Source organism: Bactrocera latifrons, unplaced genomic scaffold (genome assembly GCF_001853355.1).
Source record: "Bactrocera latifrons isolate USDA-ARS-PBARC rearing strain unplaced genomic scaffold, ASM185335v1 scaffold_0, whole genome shotgun sequence".
Lineage (NCBI taxonomy): Eukaryota > Metazoa > Arthropoda > Insecta > Diptera > Tephritidae > Bactrocera > Bactrocera latifrons.
The window spans coordinates 51,115-64,291 of NW_017534406.1; the positions used below are offsets into that span (position 1 = coordinate 51,115).

General features: G+C 35.3%; 4 protein-coding genes across 9 annotated transcripts in view; 2 read left to right on the forward strand and 2 right to left on the reverse strand.

Annotated features, from left to right (window-relative positions):
* The window catches only part of LOC108971672 (mucin-5AC), a 29,456-nt gene extending 26,430 nt beyond the window's left edge, over window positions 1-3,026 (reverse strand). The window contains exons 1-2 of one of the 5 annotated variants that reach the window (XM_018938096.1): window positions 2,885-3,026; window positions 60-1,616 (exon numbers count right to left, since the gene is read on the reverse strand). In XM_018938096.1, coding sequence (XP_018793641.1) covers window positions 60-983 — 924 coding nt within the window. In that variant the 5' untranslated portion in view covers window positions 984-1,616; window positions 2,885-3,026. Of the gene's footprint in view, window positions 1-59; window positions 1,671-1,762; window positions 2,239-2,884 lie in introns of those variants that run through there. The other 4 variants (XM_018938018.1, XM_018938178.1, XM_018937944.1 and 1 more) reach the window with 4 other exon arrangements.
* Window positions 3,027-3,689: 663 nt separating this feature from the next.
* LOC108977058 (cell cycle checkpoint protein RAD17) lies at window positions 3,690-5,725 on the forward strand. The gene is made up of 5 exons (XM_018946594.1): window positions 3,690-3,799; window positions 3,856-4,457; window positions 4,539-4,852; window positions 4,916-5,059; window positions 5,124-5,725. Exons 1-5 carry the CDS (start codon window positions 3,779-3,781, stop codon window positions 5,525-5,527), a joined length of 1,485 nt encoding a protein of 494 aa, XP_018802139.1. The 5' UTR covers window positions 3,690-3,778; the 3' UTR covers window positions 5,528-5,725.
* Window positions 5,726-6,211: 486 nt separating this feature from the next.
* LOC108976930 (ubiquitin carboxyl-terminal hydrolase 30 homolog) lies at window positions 6,212-8,476 on the reverse strand. 2 transcript variants are annotated; one of them, XM_018946491.1, is made up of 7 exons: window positions 8,311-8,476; window positions 7,471-8,231; window positions 7,324-7,413; window positions 6,941-7,264; window positions 6,661-6,875; window positions 6,473-6,595; window positions 6,212-6,409 (listed from the first exon to the last, which is right to left on the reverse strand). In XM_018946491.1, the coding sequence occupies exons 1-6, from the start codon at window positions 8,390-8,392 to the stop codon at window positions 6,490-6,492; spliced, it is 1,578 nt and encodes a 525-aa protein (XP_018802036.1). In that variant the 5' UTR covers window positions 8,393-8,476; the 3' UTR covers window positions 6,212-6,409; window positions 6,473-6,489. The 2 variants fall into 2 exon arrangements, with proteins under 2 accessions (XP_018802036.1, XP_018801956.1); XM_018946411.1 differs by having other exon boundaries at window positions 6,212-6,595.
* A 326-nt stretch (window positions 8,477-8,802) lies between these two features.
* LOC108977383 (exportin-6) overlaps window positions 8,803-13,177 on the forward strand; it is a 6,966-nt gene continuing 2,591 nt past the window's right edge. The window contains exons 1-9 of the mRNA XM_018947083.1: window positions 8,803-9,024; window positions 9,157-9,671; window positions 9,854-10,006; window positions 10,074-10,456; window positions 10,530-10,723; window positions 11,214-11,626; window positions 11,700-11,851; window positions 11,922-12,133; window positions 12,252-12,425. Of these exons, the coding sequence (XP_018802628.1) occupies window positions 9,022-9,024; window positions 9,157-9,671; window positions 9,854-10,006; window positions 10,074-10,456; window positions 10,530-10,723; window positions 11,214-11,626; window positions 11,700-11,851; window positions 11,922-12,133; window positions 12,252-12,425 (2,199 nt within the window). The 5' untranslated portion in view covers window positions 8,803-9,021. The remainder of the gene's footprint in view (window positions 9,025-9,156; window positions 9,672-9,853; window positions 10,007-10,073; window positions 10,457-10,529; window positions 10,724-11,213; window positions 11,627-11,699; window positions 11,852-11,921; window positions 12,134-12,251; window positions 12,426-13,177) is intronic.

Here is a 13,177-nt window from a genome sequence, read left to right on the forward strand (position 1 = left end):
AAAATAATTTATTAGAATTATAATCAATATTAAAATCGTGTTTATTTAAATATGTTTACCTCTAGGTCTTCATAAGACTTGAATTCCAGTATTGCGAAACCGTCAATTATTTCTTCTTCCAGGACAGGTGATCGAGGCAATTTTCGTCGAACAGGAGGTGGCGGCCGCGGTGGAGGCTTATCGCGGGGTAATAGTAAAGTGGAAGAAGATGAAGTTGAGAGTAAATCTTCGTCTAGTGATTCTCCTTMACTATCGCTTGGAGTAGCCATTAAACCAGAATTACATTCAGGTGAGTGCGGAGGATTGAGTAGCAACGACGCAATACTATCAGTTGGAGGCATTACGTTATTACTGCCGTTACTACTGCTCGTAAAGTTCCCGTTAGAGTTATTGCTGTCCTCGCCCATGCTGCCTGCGCTACTGGCGTGGTACAATAGACCGCTATTTGGGATATTATTGACAGTGTTAGCAAAACGATTTTCTCGTTCCGCCTGTAATCTTTGTGCTCTTTCGCGCCGTCGTTTTTGTTGTCTTTGTTGTTTGGCATTCACACTTAGGTTGTTAACTGCTGTGTTTGCCCCACTATTGTGCCCATTAGTTGCCGAGACATTGTGATTTTGTTCAGCTGCAGCTGCAGCTTTAGCTTTTGCTGACATGGTGGCTAAAGATTCGGTATCGGAATCGCCATCAAGATTAGTATTATTTGGAGATGGCCGCTGTTGATGCGATGCAGCAACGTTGCCATAGAAGATGTTAACATTGTTTGCACAACTACCAACAGATCCACTTGCAGAGGATATAGATGTTAGTGATCCAATTGCACCATTGATTCCACTGGTTCCACTTGCTTGGGGTGATGGTGGAGGTAGATTTAGTTGTTCCCCACTTCCTCCTAATTGTTGCTGCTGACCGCTGGTCGCTGCATTAGTTGTGCTATTTGATAATAAACCCGGCCCTGGAGGCTTTAATTCATGCGGGTCCATATTGTGCTTTGAATGAAGGCTAAGCGCAGTACCCGCCTACGCCAAAGCAAATACTAACGCTTTGGACTGTGTTATGGTACTTAAGACCCTTTATTGGATCCCAGACCATTTACGTACACGCTCCAAATGCATTATTGGCGGCGGGTCCAACGCAAACTTTTATTGGACTATGTAATCGTATTGGAAAAATGAAAAAGCTGTTCAAACTCCTTCGGTTGGCAAAATCGATGACACCAAAAACTCTTTCTTCTTTTTTACAACTTGTGTTGCATGTAGCACCCGTTGTAGAATCGATTATTCTTTAGATGCGCATGATAATTTTTATTTTCACAAATATTTTAACTGGACTTTCTGCTTCTTGTATTTTTTATTGATTTTTTAAGAAATTTTATTGTGCAAATTTTCCACTTTTCACACTTTACTCCGTACTCTTATTCACATTTTGATGTGCCTTCATTTATTTGCTTTTCTCTGCCCTGTCCTGCTCTACACCACCGCGCACCTTGCTACACTTTCTACACACATTTGGGCCGAACACGACGAGTAACCTCCTCGAATCGCTTGTGACCAAATTGTCAAAATGTTCTGTTACTTCGTTTAGTTTATTACAATTCGCTTTAAATTTTCTCATATCTTCACATTTAATAAAACAAAATGATCTTTTATCTTAAATACTTGCAATCATACCTAGTATATACAAGAATTTAACAAAATTGTGTTATTTTAGCTTCAATATCACTACAAAAGACATTTGTTCAAATATATATGAAAATACATACAAAACTCGGAGGTTCGTTCGTTTCATTGTCTCCTTTTATTTTATCTTTCTTGTTGGTTTTTTGGTTTCCTTTTCTTTGCACTTGGTTCATCTTTGTTAATATTCTCTTAATTTTTCCTTCAACTCACACATATTTTTTCCTGTCTCGTATTTATCGGATCTCCCTTTCTTACTTGACCCCTGTTTCATTTACGCTCTTGGACAACTTCAGTTCACACGTTTGCAAAATTATTCTTTAGTTGCACTATTTGTCCCTGTCGTATATTTCACTTCATAACATACATTGGAGAAATAGTGCATAGACAAAAACAGCGAAGCCGGTGGAAAGTACAGAATTGGAAAATGCGACAACTGCAGACTTATAAGGTTGCCATCCTTTGTACAACCAATATTTACGATTTATGGGATTTGATCTCCACTTTAAAACTTTTATCAAAATTTCTAATTTGTATTGGAAAGAAATGTTAAAACCACAATTTGTTTTTTCCTTTTTCAATGCGTGATCTGATCTATGTTCAAAGTATATTAATTAATTTTAAACACTTAATACTTATATAATAATTATTTAACCATTAGCATGACACAAGTCAAGTAAGATTGGAGTGGTTTTTACTAACAAAAATAGTTCTGATAATCCAGCATTGAAGATATTTTTTAGGCATCTTTTATTTTTGCAATTTTCTTTCCACACATTCCTACATTTTGCATTATCTGCCGTCCGCTTGTATGTATTTAAGAATGAAACGACCAAGCAAACTACTTGATAAAACAAAGTTTAAGTAATTACGAGAAAAGGTGGCAGAGGACAAGCCTTTATATGTCGCTTATATCAGTGACAACGAATTTAAATTTGTCATGAAATTCAATTAATTGCTTGTGATTCTAAGCACATTTCCATCACTTTTTTCAATTACTATTTTCATAATTTTATTATTCATCCATTTTGTGTATTTCAATTCCACTTTGGCACCTTTTACGCACGCACGCACGCACATTTTTGCTATCCCGCTCACACCCACCACACGCACAGACGGAAAATTTAAAGAACGACTGCATAAAAAAGTAAACGCGAACTACATGAATTTTAGAATTTTCAATATTCATTTACTCTTCAAAAACATACATTTTTCACTGATCTTCAAATCGTAATCATGCAGAAACAATTACTTTACATTTTAAACATCTTTTAATGTATTGAAAATAGTTTTAATTAAGGATTTGACCAATTTTAGCTTCTCCTATTGAATTTATTTCCACAGAGCAAACTCCCGATATACTTCCATAAAACGTTGCCACATTATATTATTTCACCAAATTAGTCTCCAGAAACGGTCTCCACAAAGCATATGTGAAAATTATTATTTTTGAATTTGCGAAATTCGTTTATGTTAACATAACAAGTGTTAATAAAAAATCTCAACAAGTTTAGATTAAATATGCTATTAGATTGCAATTGGTTTCGATAACAAAGGAATTACTATGATCACTTATCGCAACTGCAACCAAATATAATGATGTATATCAACTTTATGGTCGGTATTTACTATTATTTCATTAGATTCGCTGACTTCGTTTGCGATTATTATTATTAAAATTTATTTATTTCAAAGGAATAAATACGTCAACGCTCATCCAAATGTCAAAATTACTGCTGCCGTTTTCAATAAATTTATGAAAAAGAAGAATCTTTCAATCAAAATATGGTTTTCATTCTCATTTTGTCTACCTTCTAAATAAATGATTAATATTGTATATTTAAGATATCGGAGAATAAATTAATCCTCTAAACCTACTAATTTTGGCAATAACCAGTTAAAATTGATGGAAAATATATCGATATAATTTTGATATTAAAATAATAATATAATCGATATATGAGTGATGTGAAATATCATTATCAACCAATATATAGCATCCCTATCGTTTAAATAGATTAGAAACAGTCAAACTTGAAATTTAGTGCCGATTCCGCGCTAAATATTAATTCTAATTAGTAAATATAAAATGTTTAGCTGTAATGAAGCCGGCCACACGTAAAGTAAATGGTGTTTTAAACTTTTGACTAAAATATTGTTTTACTAATAATACTTATAGCGAGCTTGGAATAATTCAGCATTTGCCTATCAATCCAAATTTGACTCGGTGCAAACAGAGAATGTTACTCAGAAAAAGGAAAGTATTGTTGCTGATGATGAAAAAACAATTGAAATCAATAAACAATCAAATAAAAGTCCAGAGGCATCGAAAACTATAGCTCCATCGTCCAAAAATAATTCCAATTGGATTGATAAATTTGAACCGAAAACATGTGAAGAAGTAGCTGTGCATCCGAAAAAATTGGCAGAATTGAAAGACTGGCTATTGCATTGCACAGCCGTGCACAAACAACATCCTGCACAAATTTGCCTCCTTACCGGGCCATCAGGTTCGGGTAAAACTGCAGCCGTACGTGCATTGGCGCGTGCGCAAAAATATGAACTACAAGAATGGATTAACCCGGTAGACCGTGACATGATTAACACGTTGGGTGATCAGACGAGTAACTATACTGGTTCACAGATCGATTTTTTTAAATCGTTCCTATTTCGTTCATCTCGTTATAAATCCTTATTAGGCAGTCAAAAGCGACTGGTGCTAGTGGAGGATTTCCCAAACATGATACTTTCCAGTGTCGACATTTTTGAAGATATTTTAGAGTAAGTTGTCAGTTATGTATAATACAAACAAATATTGTTGAGTTCTTCAAATTTCAAACTATTTAAACTTGTATATTGCAGAGAATTTTCAAAGTATGGAAAAGCACCGCTTTTATTCATTGTAGCTGATTCAAAAGGTCGTTCCTTAAATATAAGTTATAATCTGTTTACCGAAGAGTTAAAAAATAAGTACCACATTCACCATATTAGTTTCAATCCAATTGCGGTCACTTTACTGCAAAAGGCCATGAAGAGATTTTGTGCGTTAATGAGAGAACAACAGTTCTCTGATACTTATAAAGTACCTTCAGAAACCATAATAGACTCAATTGTATTTGCAGCGCAAGGTGATATACGAAACGCACTCATAAATCTACATTTTGCTTCCTTGAAAGGTAAACCAATAAAAAAGGAAGCAAATCAATATAATAACCATTCTTGAATTCTATTTTATTTAGGAGCAGGAGCTTTACCTACTGAGCGTGTAGACTCCTGTGAAATTATAGGAAAATCTAAAAAGAAATTATCCACATTAAAAACTATTCGGCGCGATGAGTCTGTTACAATGCTGCACGCCCTGGGAAGAGTGTTTAATCCTAAACGTAATTTAAAAGTTATATGTAGATTTTAGACAATTACTTATTATTACTGTACATTATTTCATAGGTTTGCCCAACGGTAACTTCACCCACAAACCAGAAGATATAAGCGACAGTTTTGCCTCCGAACCAAAACGATTTATTGATCTAATACACGCTAATTATTTGCCACATTTTAGAGAAATTGAACATGTAGTTGAGGCAGCCAATGCTTTGAGCATCGCCGACAACATTATCACCGAATATCGTGAGGAAGTCCTAGCACTGACAGCACTCAATTTAGCTGTGCGCAGCATTATGCAAACAAATGAGAGTCCAGTGACGGCTTGGATGCCCATACGGGCAGCAAGACGTAACCGCCAAGACTTCAGTAAATCGCAAAAACTCTCCGGCATATCTAATAGCTTATATGCAACAGATTATGGTAGCTATGTGCAAATGATTAATGGCAGCAAGAAGATTGAAAAGTAAATTCCACCATCGAAAAAGCAAACGAAATTTTAGTTTATTTAATTTGGTAAGAATCTTATTTATTTATATCGTGGAGTATTACCTTTCTTCTTAATAATGTATCAATGTATGCTGAATGCTTTACTATTTGTTATTACTTTGTGTTATGATTGATCGATATTTTTGAATAAACTTTACTCGTACATATACACATGTAAATTACATTTCCTTAATATATACACACATATGTATAGGTATGTACATATGTATGAATGGGCTATTGAAACAACATATAATACATTTCCGCTTTTATTATTTATAAAACGTATATATTTATTTGAACCCCAAAAATTGATTCCGAAAATACTTTAAATACTTACATAAAGATTAAGTAGTTGAACAACAAATGCTTCTTCTGATGAGAATACTATATTTAAAATTAAATGTAACTAAGCGCAATTCACTGTCGGTAAATGCATTTTTTTTTTTTATAATTTTCCATTTTCTTAATTGCTAGAAAATTAAAGCGCTCTAAACTTGTAATATCAAATAATTATATACTATCGATATCCGTATGAAAATCTAGCACAAGCCATAATAAGATCGACTAGTCAAAATGGCACTTGAAATTATTGAGCAGAGATATTGTTTTACATAACACTTAGATAATAATTATATAAAAAGAAATATAAAACGCCAAATGAATGAAGGTGAAGGTGACTTACACACATAAATAAATACATATATTTAGCAGAGATCCCAAAATTGTTACAATGAAATAGCCTTTTGTACCATTACATCGAATAGGTAAACATTTAATGCCACAGGCAATTGGAGTTATCTGTTAAATTTGTTTCTGTTTGCATTTCCTAAGCTTCTACACTAGTGGATAATAAACTTAAACTAATAGAAACATTAGAAACTATAACCTTCACATCAATGGTATCAAAATAAGTATGTACCCACCCAATCAGTATCACCACTTAGCGTCGCTGGGGACCGCGGTCATAAAATAGTAAATAAGCTGGTACACTAAGCACTTCCTCTATTGAGACTTCACGTACAACAGTATCTGAGGTGTAGAACCAACTGAGAGGTTGTAAAATCAACACATTAATCAAGGTAGTACTATTCATTAAATAAAGAGTACTTACCGATGAGCATTCCTTAAAGCACCACGACGATAAGTAACGAAATGGCCACTACTCGCTTCACCCGAATGTACCACCACAGCTAAAAGTCGGTAGAGGTTTTTGGGAAACATTGTACCAAACGCAGTTCCATACGAGTCGTGAGCGCTGCCGCCCAAACTGTTCATGGGTAGACTCGATGAGAAGAGAGACATGGTGGAACCCCATGGTGTGCCCGCCTATATTATTCATAATGTAAAATATTATATGCTAGTATTCAAAAATTAGCTTATGTCATACGCACATTGCTGTTCAAATGAGGCTGTACGAAACTATATGGTGCCATTGACAAACTCTCAGGAAAATGCACATAGTCTTGACGCTTGCAAATTTGTCCTGTGGGCAGCCATACTGTTCGAGCAATATGTATGCAAAGACAACCGGGCAATTTGGCAAATGTCAAAGATTTTGTATGGTTAGATGTTTCGTTGCATGATTCACATTTTACATCGTTCAGTTCCTCCGATGTTATATATTCACTCAGCAAATGTCCCAAACTAAGACCAGAACGACGTTGTGATGGCAAATTTAACGTGATGCTATCAAATTTGTCATAACGAACAGTGGACTAGAGTAAAAAAAAATTAAGTGTAGATGCTACCGTTATGTTCTTTAATTTCTACATACTTTGAAACCGCAACCATTACACACGATTTGTGTACCCATAGCGCCTTGAAAGGGTATGGCTACTTGAGCAGGCATTTGATCAGACCATATCTAAGGGAGAATATTTAAAAAAAATTATATTATTTTGAAAAAGCAATTTATGCTTACAGATACTCTCCCGGGACCACGACTAAGACGCTCCAATGATCGACAAGATGTGGAAACTCGTTTGTTTAGACCTTCTGGCCACCCATGTTTCGTTAATTGGGGTTTTCGTGCACGACTGGCTCGTTCGCCACCCAATATTGGCGATGCTAATGGATCAAAGTCCATTATTTCTGTTGGCGATGTACCAGCTGCACCTCCTTCACCAGGACACATTTCACGTTCGCACACTGATGATGGCGAATCTGGTGTATGAGCCTCAGAACGTACCATGCGCATTAAATTAGTTGATTCATCGTAATCGGTATTTAAAAAATCGGTTAACATAGCACTGGATGGCCTATCTGGTTGATCTCCTTCACCACCCGAAACTGTAATTGGTAATGCATCTGAGAGGCAACCAACTTTCTTTGGCCTCAAAGCCTCTTCTTCCAGAGACGCTAATAGCACATGAAACAATTCGTGAGCATCATGTTCCTCCTGTGGTATTACCCAACCTAAAGCATGAAGCGCACGCATAACCGCTCCGGGCGAGTATGGGTCACCCCGCAAAGTTGAATGTGTTCCATTTATTACTTCAAGTGTGTTCAAAAGTGATGATATCAGGCTCTTTCGATCGGAAGTGGCGTTATTATATAATTGAAGCCATGCTATAAATTGAGGGCAGGCCGCCAATGCCTGCAGCAACGTATTTAAGAAGCATGTTTGACCAAAGTTATGCAGTCCAGCAATTTGCCCTCGCCGCTGTCGTAAACGTGACGAACCTATATTTAGTTTTGCATCAAGGGAGATAGAATGATATTATATATCGGCGTATTCGACGGTGTATAGAATAAATTTTACCCGAAGGACCCCAGAAAACAAATGCACCGACAACTGCTGCAACTGTTACACCTGCGGCCATCAAAATTTTCTCGCCTTCCATGGTAAATTTTGAATAAATATTCTAGTTTATTTATATTTTCCGACTTTTCACATTATTTCTTCTCGATATCTGACTGTGTCTCGATTAACACAGACTTGCCCAATTAAGAAAAAAAGTAGACATTTCATAGGAAAAAATCTGGCATCTCAAAAAATCAGCTGATCAACGAATTTCAGAGGAGATACAATATTTTTGTGATTAATATTACCATAATTAGTTGAATTAAATAAATCATAAAGAGCTTTTATCTAACAGTTAAACTAAGTAGTTAGATTAATTCAAGAAGGTGGACTCCTTTCTCCAAAAAACTGAATTTTAAAACGTCAAGTTTGCGCAAACATTTAGATATTCGGCATTCGCATTTGTTCAACGTCTATCCCTACTTAAAATGGATAAATAAACGTCAAATTACCTCCTCTGCCGCAGTATTCGTCTTTTATGATTTCGTCGATTTCGTTGTTTCAATGTTTTTCGGAAAACGACAAAATTTTTTACAGAGTAGTACCAACGGAAAACTGTTATGGGCACTTTGAATTAAAAGACTGTTTTATTATAAGAATCAGAAGAACTTTGCACAACTAGATAACGTCTTAATAGTGTGATTGACTGCCACCGCGACATACCAGAAAATGGTGAGTAACAGGCGTTATCAGCAGCTCGGTTCTGTAGTAAAAGGGATCACTCTTCCTACAAATTAGGTCCAGCTATGTCTAAATTATATTTGAAACGCATTGATTTTTATCTATAAAATGGTTTCCTTGCAGTCTTCCTCTTTGGCTGTGGTAGAGGCACTACTTCAAGAATTCCACCAACCAGCCACGCCTAATATACGTAAACGTGAAATAGAAACTGAACTAATCGCCTTCAGGGGACAAGCAAGTGCTTGGCAAATAAGCTTGCAGGTGGCTGCTTCTATTGAGACAAATCAGTATCTCTGGTTTTTCAGTACATCAACGCTAGAGCACTGGATTTCACGTCGTTGGACACATTTGACTGCAAACGAGAGAACTTTATTGCGAGAAACATTATGGAATACCTACGCAAATTTATCTGTCGTGAGTGTGCAGCGACGACAACGGGACACCTTCGCACAATTGATTGCGCTCATTGGGAAGCGTGAGTTCCCCGACGACCATCCCAGCTATATAATACACTGTTTAGAATTAATACGTTCGGATAAATTTATACTTGGTGTTACTCTGCTGCGCATCACATCGGAAGAAGTCTTAAACAATCGTGACTGCGTGACAACAGAGCGCCAAAACTATTTTAATTCTTGGTAAGACAAATTTATGGCTCTTCTCTAGATTAGGTTACATTGTTTTGATAAAGTCAATATATGTTTTGTCCAGTGGTTCAAATCTAAATGTCTCCCTTGTTTAATTTCTTTAAAAAACTTATTTTATTAAATACAATTCTGATTCATTGTATGTTCTTAATTCATTTGTGTTCTGTGTTCAGCATATCCATGTGTATACCCGAAATACTGGACTTACTGACTAAATATTTAATAATAACGGTGTACCATATCAACGATAAAGACATCCATTCCTTACCTAATAACTTAGTGGACTATGCCCTAACCACGTCGCTGCCAAATGACAATCAACTCAGGTAACAATCTCCTAAACTATTAATATAATCGCAATTAATCAATTTCAATGATTTATTATTTGTATAGTTCCGCTGTATTGGAGCTTCTAACATGTGTGCAACATCTCGTTTCATGGACACGAACTGAATTGATCTCAGAATATTTTCTTATGAGCATTTTAGACTTGGCGCAATGGCGTGCCACCCAGCCTGACATCTCTTTGGCGGCACTATCAGTGCTGAACGAGCTGTTGTATCTGCAGAAGCCGTTGCCCCACGCGTTAACCATTATGTCGGGGGTGAATGGTCTTTTGGAGCAACATAACACTACAAAACATCAAAGTGAAATGTACGCTGATAAATTTAGGGAATTACTGCGGTTATATACCGATCGATATTGGTCGAAAATGGTTCAACAGAATGAGTTATTGGAGTCATTCCTTAAATCGCTTTATTGTTGTACAATTTCAAGTAAGAAATGTCTAATGTGATTTATAGCAAAAGCTATAATATAAGTTTTTAAACAAATATTTATTTTCTTTAGAAAATGGTGCGTTAGATTTTATGGAGAAGCTGGAAATATGGACTCCAATTATAAAGGGACTTATGTTGAGCTCAAAACAAAACCGATACAATGATGTACTGTATCAACTAGTCGTGGAGATTATGCGTCGCATATTGTTTGAGTTCAACAAATCTGAGTTGGAGCTTTTAGACAATGAGCTGATTGAAGAAAACGTACGTATCAAAATTTTTAATATAAAGAAGAATTATAAAATATCAGCTAAATATACATATATAGTTTAGTCGACTGCTTTTCATTAGAAATTAATTTTTCACAATATAATTTCTACAATTATAGACTTAGCAGATACTAGAAATAAAGCTTAATCGTTTCTAAAAGTCATAGAGAAAAACAAATATTTTTTGAGACTGGTCGAGAAACTGGTCGAAATTTTTGTCTGTTTTGAACTGTTTTTAATATAAATAAATTGTTTATGCAGGTTTTAGCTTTAAGCTTAAACAAAAATGTGAATAAAATTCAGCCTAGCTTGAGCTAAATGGTTTAAAAACTTGTCTAAACCGAAACTTGCATGGTCGGGTTTGAACTAGTCTAAATCAATTTTAAAGCAATAACTTAGAATTATTTTATTTAGAAATATAAGGCGTTATCGGTTTTGCCTTTGTTTACATACTTATTTTCATAATCTCTACTCGTTTACCCCAGACGCAAACCGAGTGGCAGCAATTCTTGTCGCAGTGCATTGAATGTATAGCTCTGGTAGGCGAATCTCGACCGAATGCTGTTTTCGCACAAGTATCGGCGCATTGGTCGCGTCCTCATGTCTACCTACTGTCTCTAGAAAGTGATCTCGATAGTGGCAAACTATATGAACTAGGCAGAAAACTAAAATCGCAAAGTTTTAACGAGCATCTGCGTGATTTATCAACTGTGTGCCAGGCCGTGGTGCGTTTATCACCACTGTTGGACATCAATTCGCCGGAAGTTGGTGCAGAAGTAACCAGTCAATTAAAATTGCTTACCGAAAATCTATTGACATTGCTCAAATTCTTCACTAGCAACAAAATAGCAACACTCAATCTAGACAAATCGACGTTCCAGACTGATTTTGATTACTTGTAAGTATTTGCCAATGGAAAACCAAAGAATTCTGATTATTAATAAAATTTTTACTATTAATATTTTTTACAGATATGCTCAAATAATAATGGCGATACACAGCATATTACCGATGTCGATTAACCTCAAATACGATGAAGTTATACAAAGTCTTTTTGATGCACTTGGCGCTATTTTATTGCCGAATAATGTAACGGTAGCGCCCATTGTTTCAATATCCGCAAGTAAGTCTATTTTTTAATAAAAAAAAAAAAAATTAAAATCAATTTCACAATTATTTGTTTGCATTTTCAGGCCAACTGTTGTTGTGTATTTCGACTGTGATAAGACCGAAACGGTTACTGGAGACAATGTTCGTTATGCAGCTGATGCAAGCTGGCCTAAAATTGACGCATTTACCACGTCAAGCCATTACCAATATTTATATAAGCCTTATAGGCTACTTGGTATTGCCGTGGAAAATTATGGAAGAGCAGCAGCAGGATTACACAAGCCGCTGCAATCATGTGAGTCATTATGCGTCGTCAGACATTCACCCTAACTACCTACCTAAGACGTGGTGCTGAAGTTTGTTAGTACTTTTAACCTCAAATTTTTCTAAAATTCTTTTAATTTGTCTTGCAGGTCTGTGAATATGTGAAATGCCAAGCACAAAATTTCCTAGAACTGGATTCACAAGCATCCGTTTCGAAAATTTCCTCAGTGATGCCCAATAGTTTGGGTATTTTTAGTGAAGTCATTGAATACTTCAAGGACTCCTGCAACACGACAAAAGACATGTTAGCTCTGGCATTCAGGGTAAGAGTTAAATTTTTTTAAGAATTTGTACATATACTATATATCTGTCTCTTATACACATCTAGATGTGTATAAGAGACAGATATATATATGTATATGTGACAAAGTGAAAAACAATCAACTTTAACTTCAAAGGCAATTTTATTTCGAATATGACTACGTTCCTTACATTTTGTACATTTTTTTTTAAACAAAGTGCTCATAGCAATAGTAAAAATAGCAAATATTTTATGTTTTTACCCTGAACATTATATGAAGGTGTAACAAGCTTCATATATGAAGTGTATATGGAAATGAGAAAGCCATTTCCGTCTGTCAGTATATAAGCAAACTAGTACCTCACTTCATGAGATGTCGTTCTGTACTTGCACTCTTCCTTTTTCCCAAAAAGCTATTCATTTTTCGTAAACGCCGATATCGGACCACTATAGATATGGCTGCCATATAAACTGAACGTTTAAGAAATACTTTTTTTTTTCATAATATAACTTCACGAGATTTGACACGACCATTTTCTAAAACAACACCTAAAGATCTGAAGAAACTTTCCAGATCGGAGCACTGTAGCTTATAGCTGTCGTACAAATTGAACGATCAAAATCAAGTTCTTTCATAGAAATATCTTTATTTCTGAATGCTAATCTAGCTTTTTTAATAAAAAAAAAAATTTTTATAAACTCAAAAAAACAAAAATACAATTTGTATACTTTAAGGAATCCTAAAAATTTGAATTTGATTTAATTTTTTTTATA

Coding starts and splice junctions, on each gene's coding strand:
- LOC108976930 (XM_018946491.1), bottom strand. CDS start 8,392: ATGGAAGGCGAGAAAATTTTGATGGCCGCAGGTGTAACAGTTGCAGCA. Junction 8,232..8,310: donor TGTTTTCTGGGGTCCTTCGG/GTAAAATTTATT, acceptor AACTAAATATAG/GTTCGTCACGTTTACGACAG. Junction 7,414..7,470: donor GTGGTCCCGGGAGAGTATCT/GTAAGCATAAAT, acceptor ATTCTCCCTTAG/ATATGGTCTGATCAAATGCC.
- LOC108977058 (XM_018946594.1), top strand. CDS start 3,779: ATGAAGCCGGCCACACGTAAA. Junction 3,800..3,855: donor TGAAGCCGGCCACACGTAAA/GTAAATGGTGTT, acceptor TAATACTTATAG/CGAGCTTGGAATAATTCAGC. Junction 4,853..4,915: donor ACATTTTGCTTCCTTGAAAG/GTAAACCAATAA, acceptor TATTTTATTTAG/GAGCAGGAGCTTTACCTACT.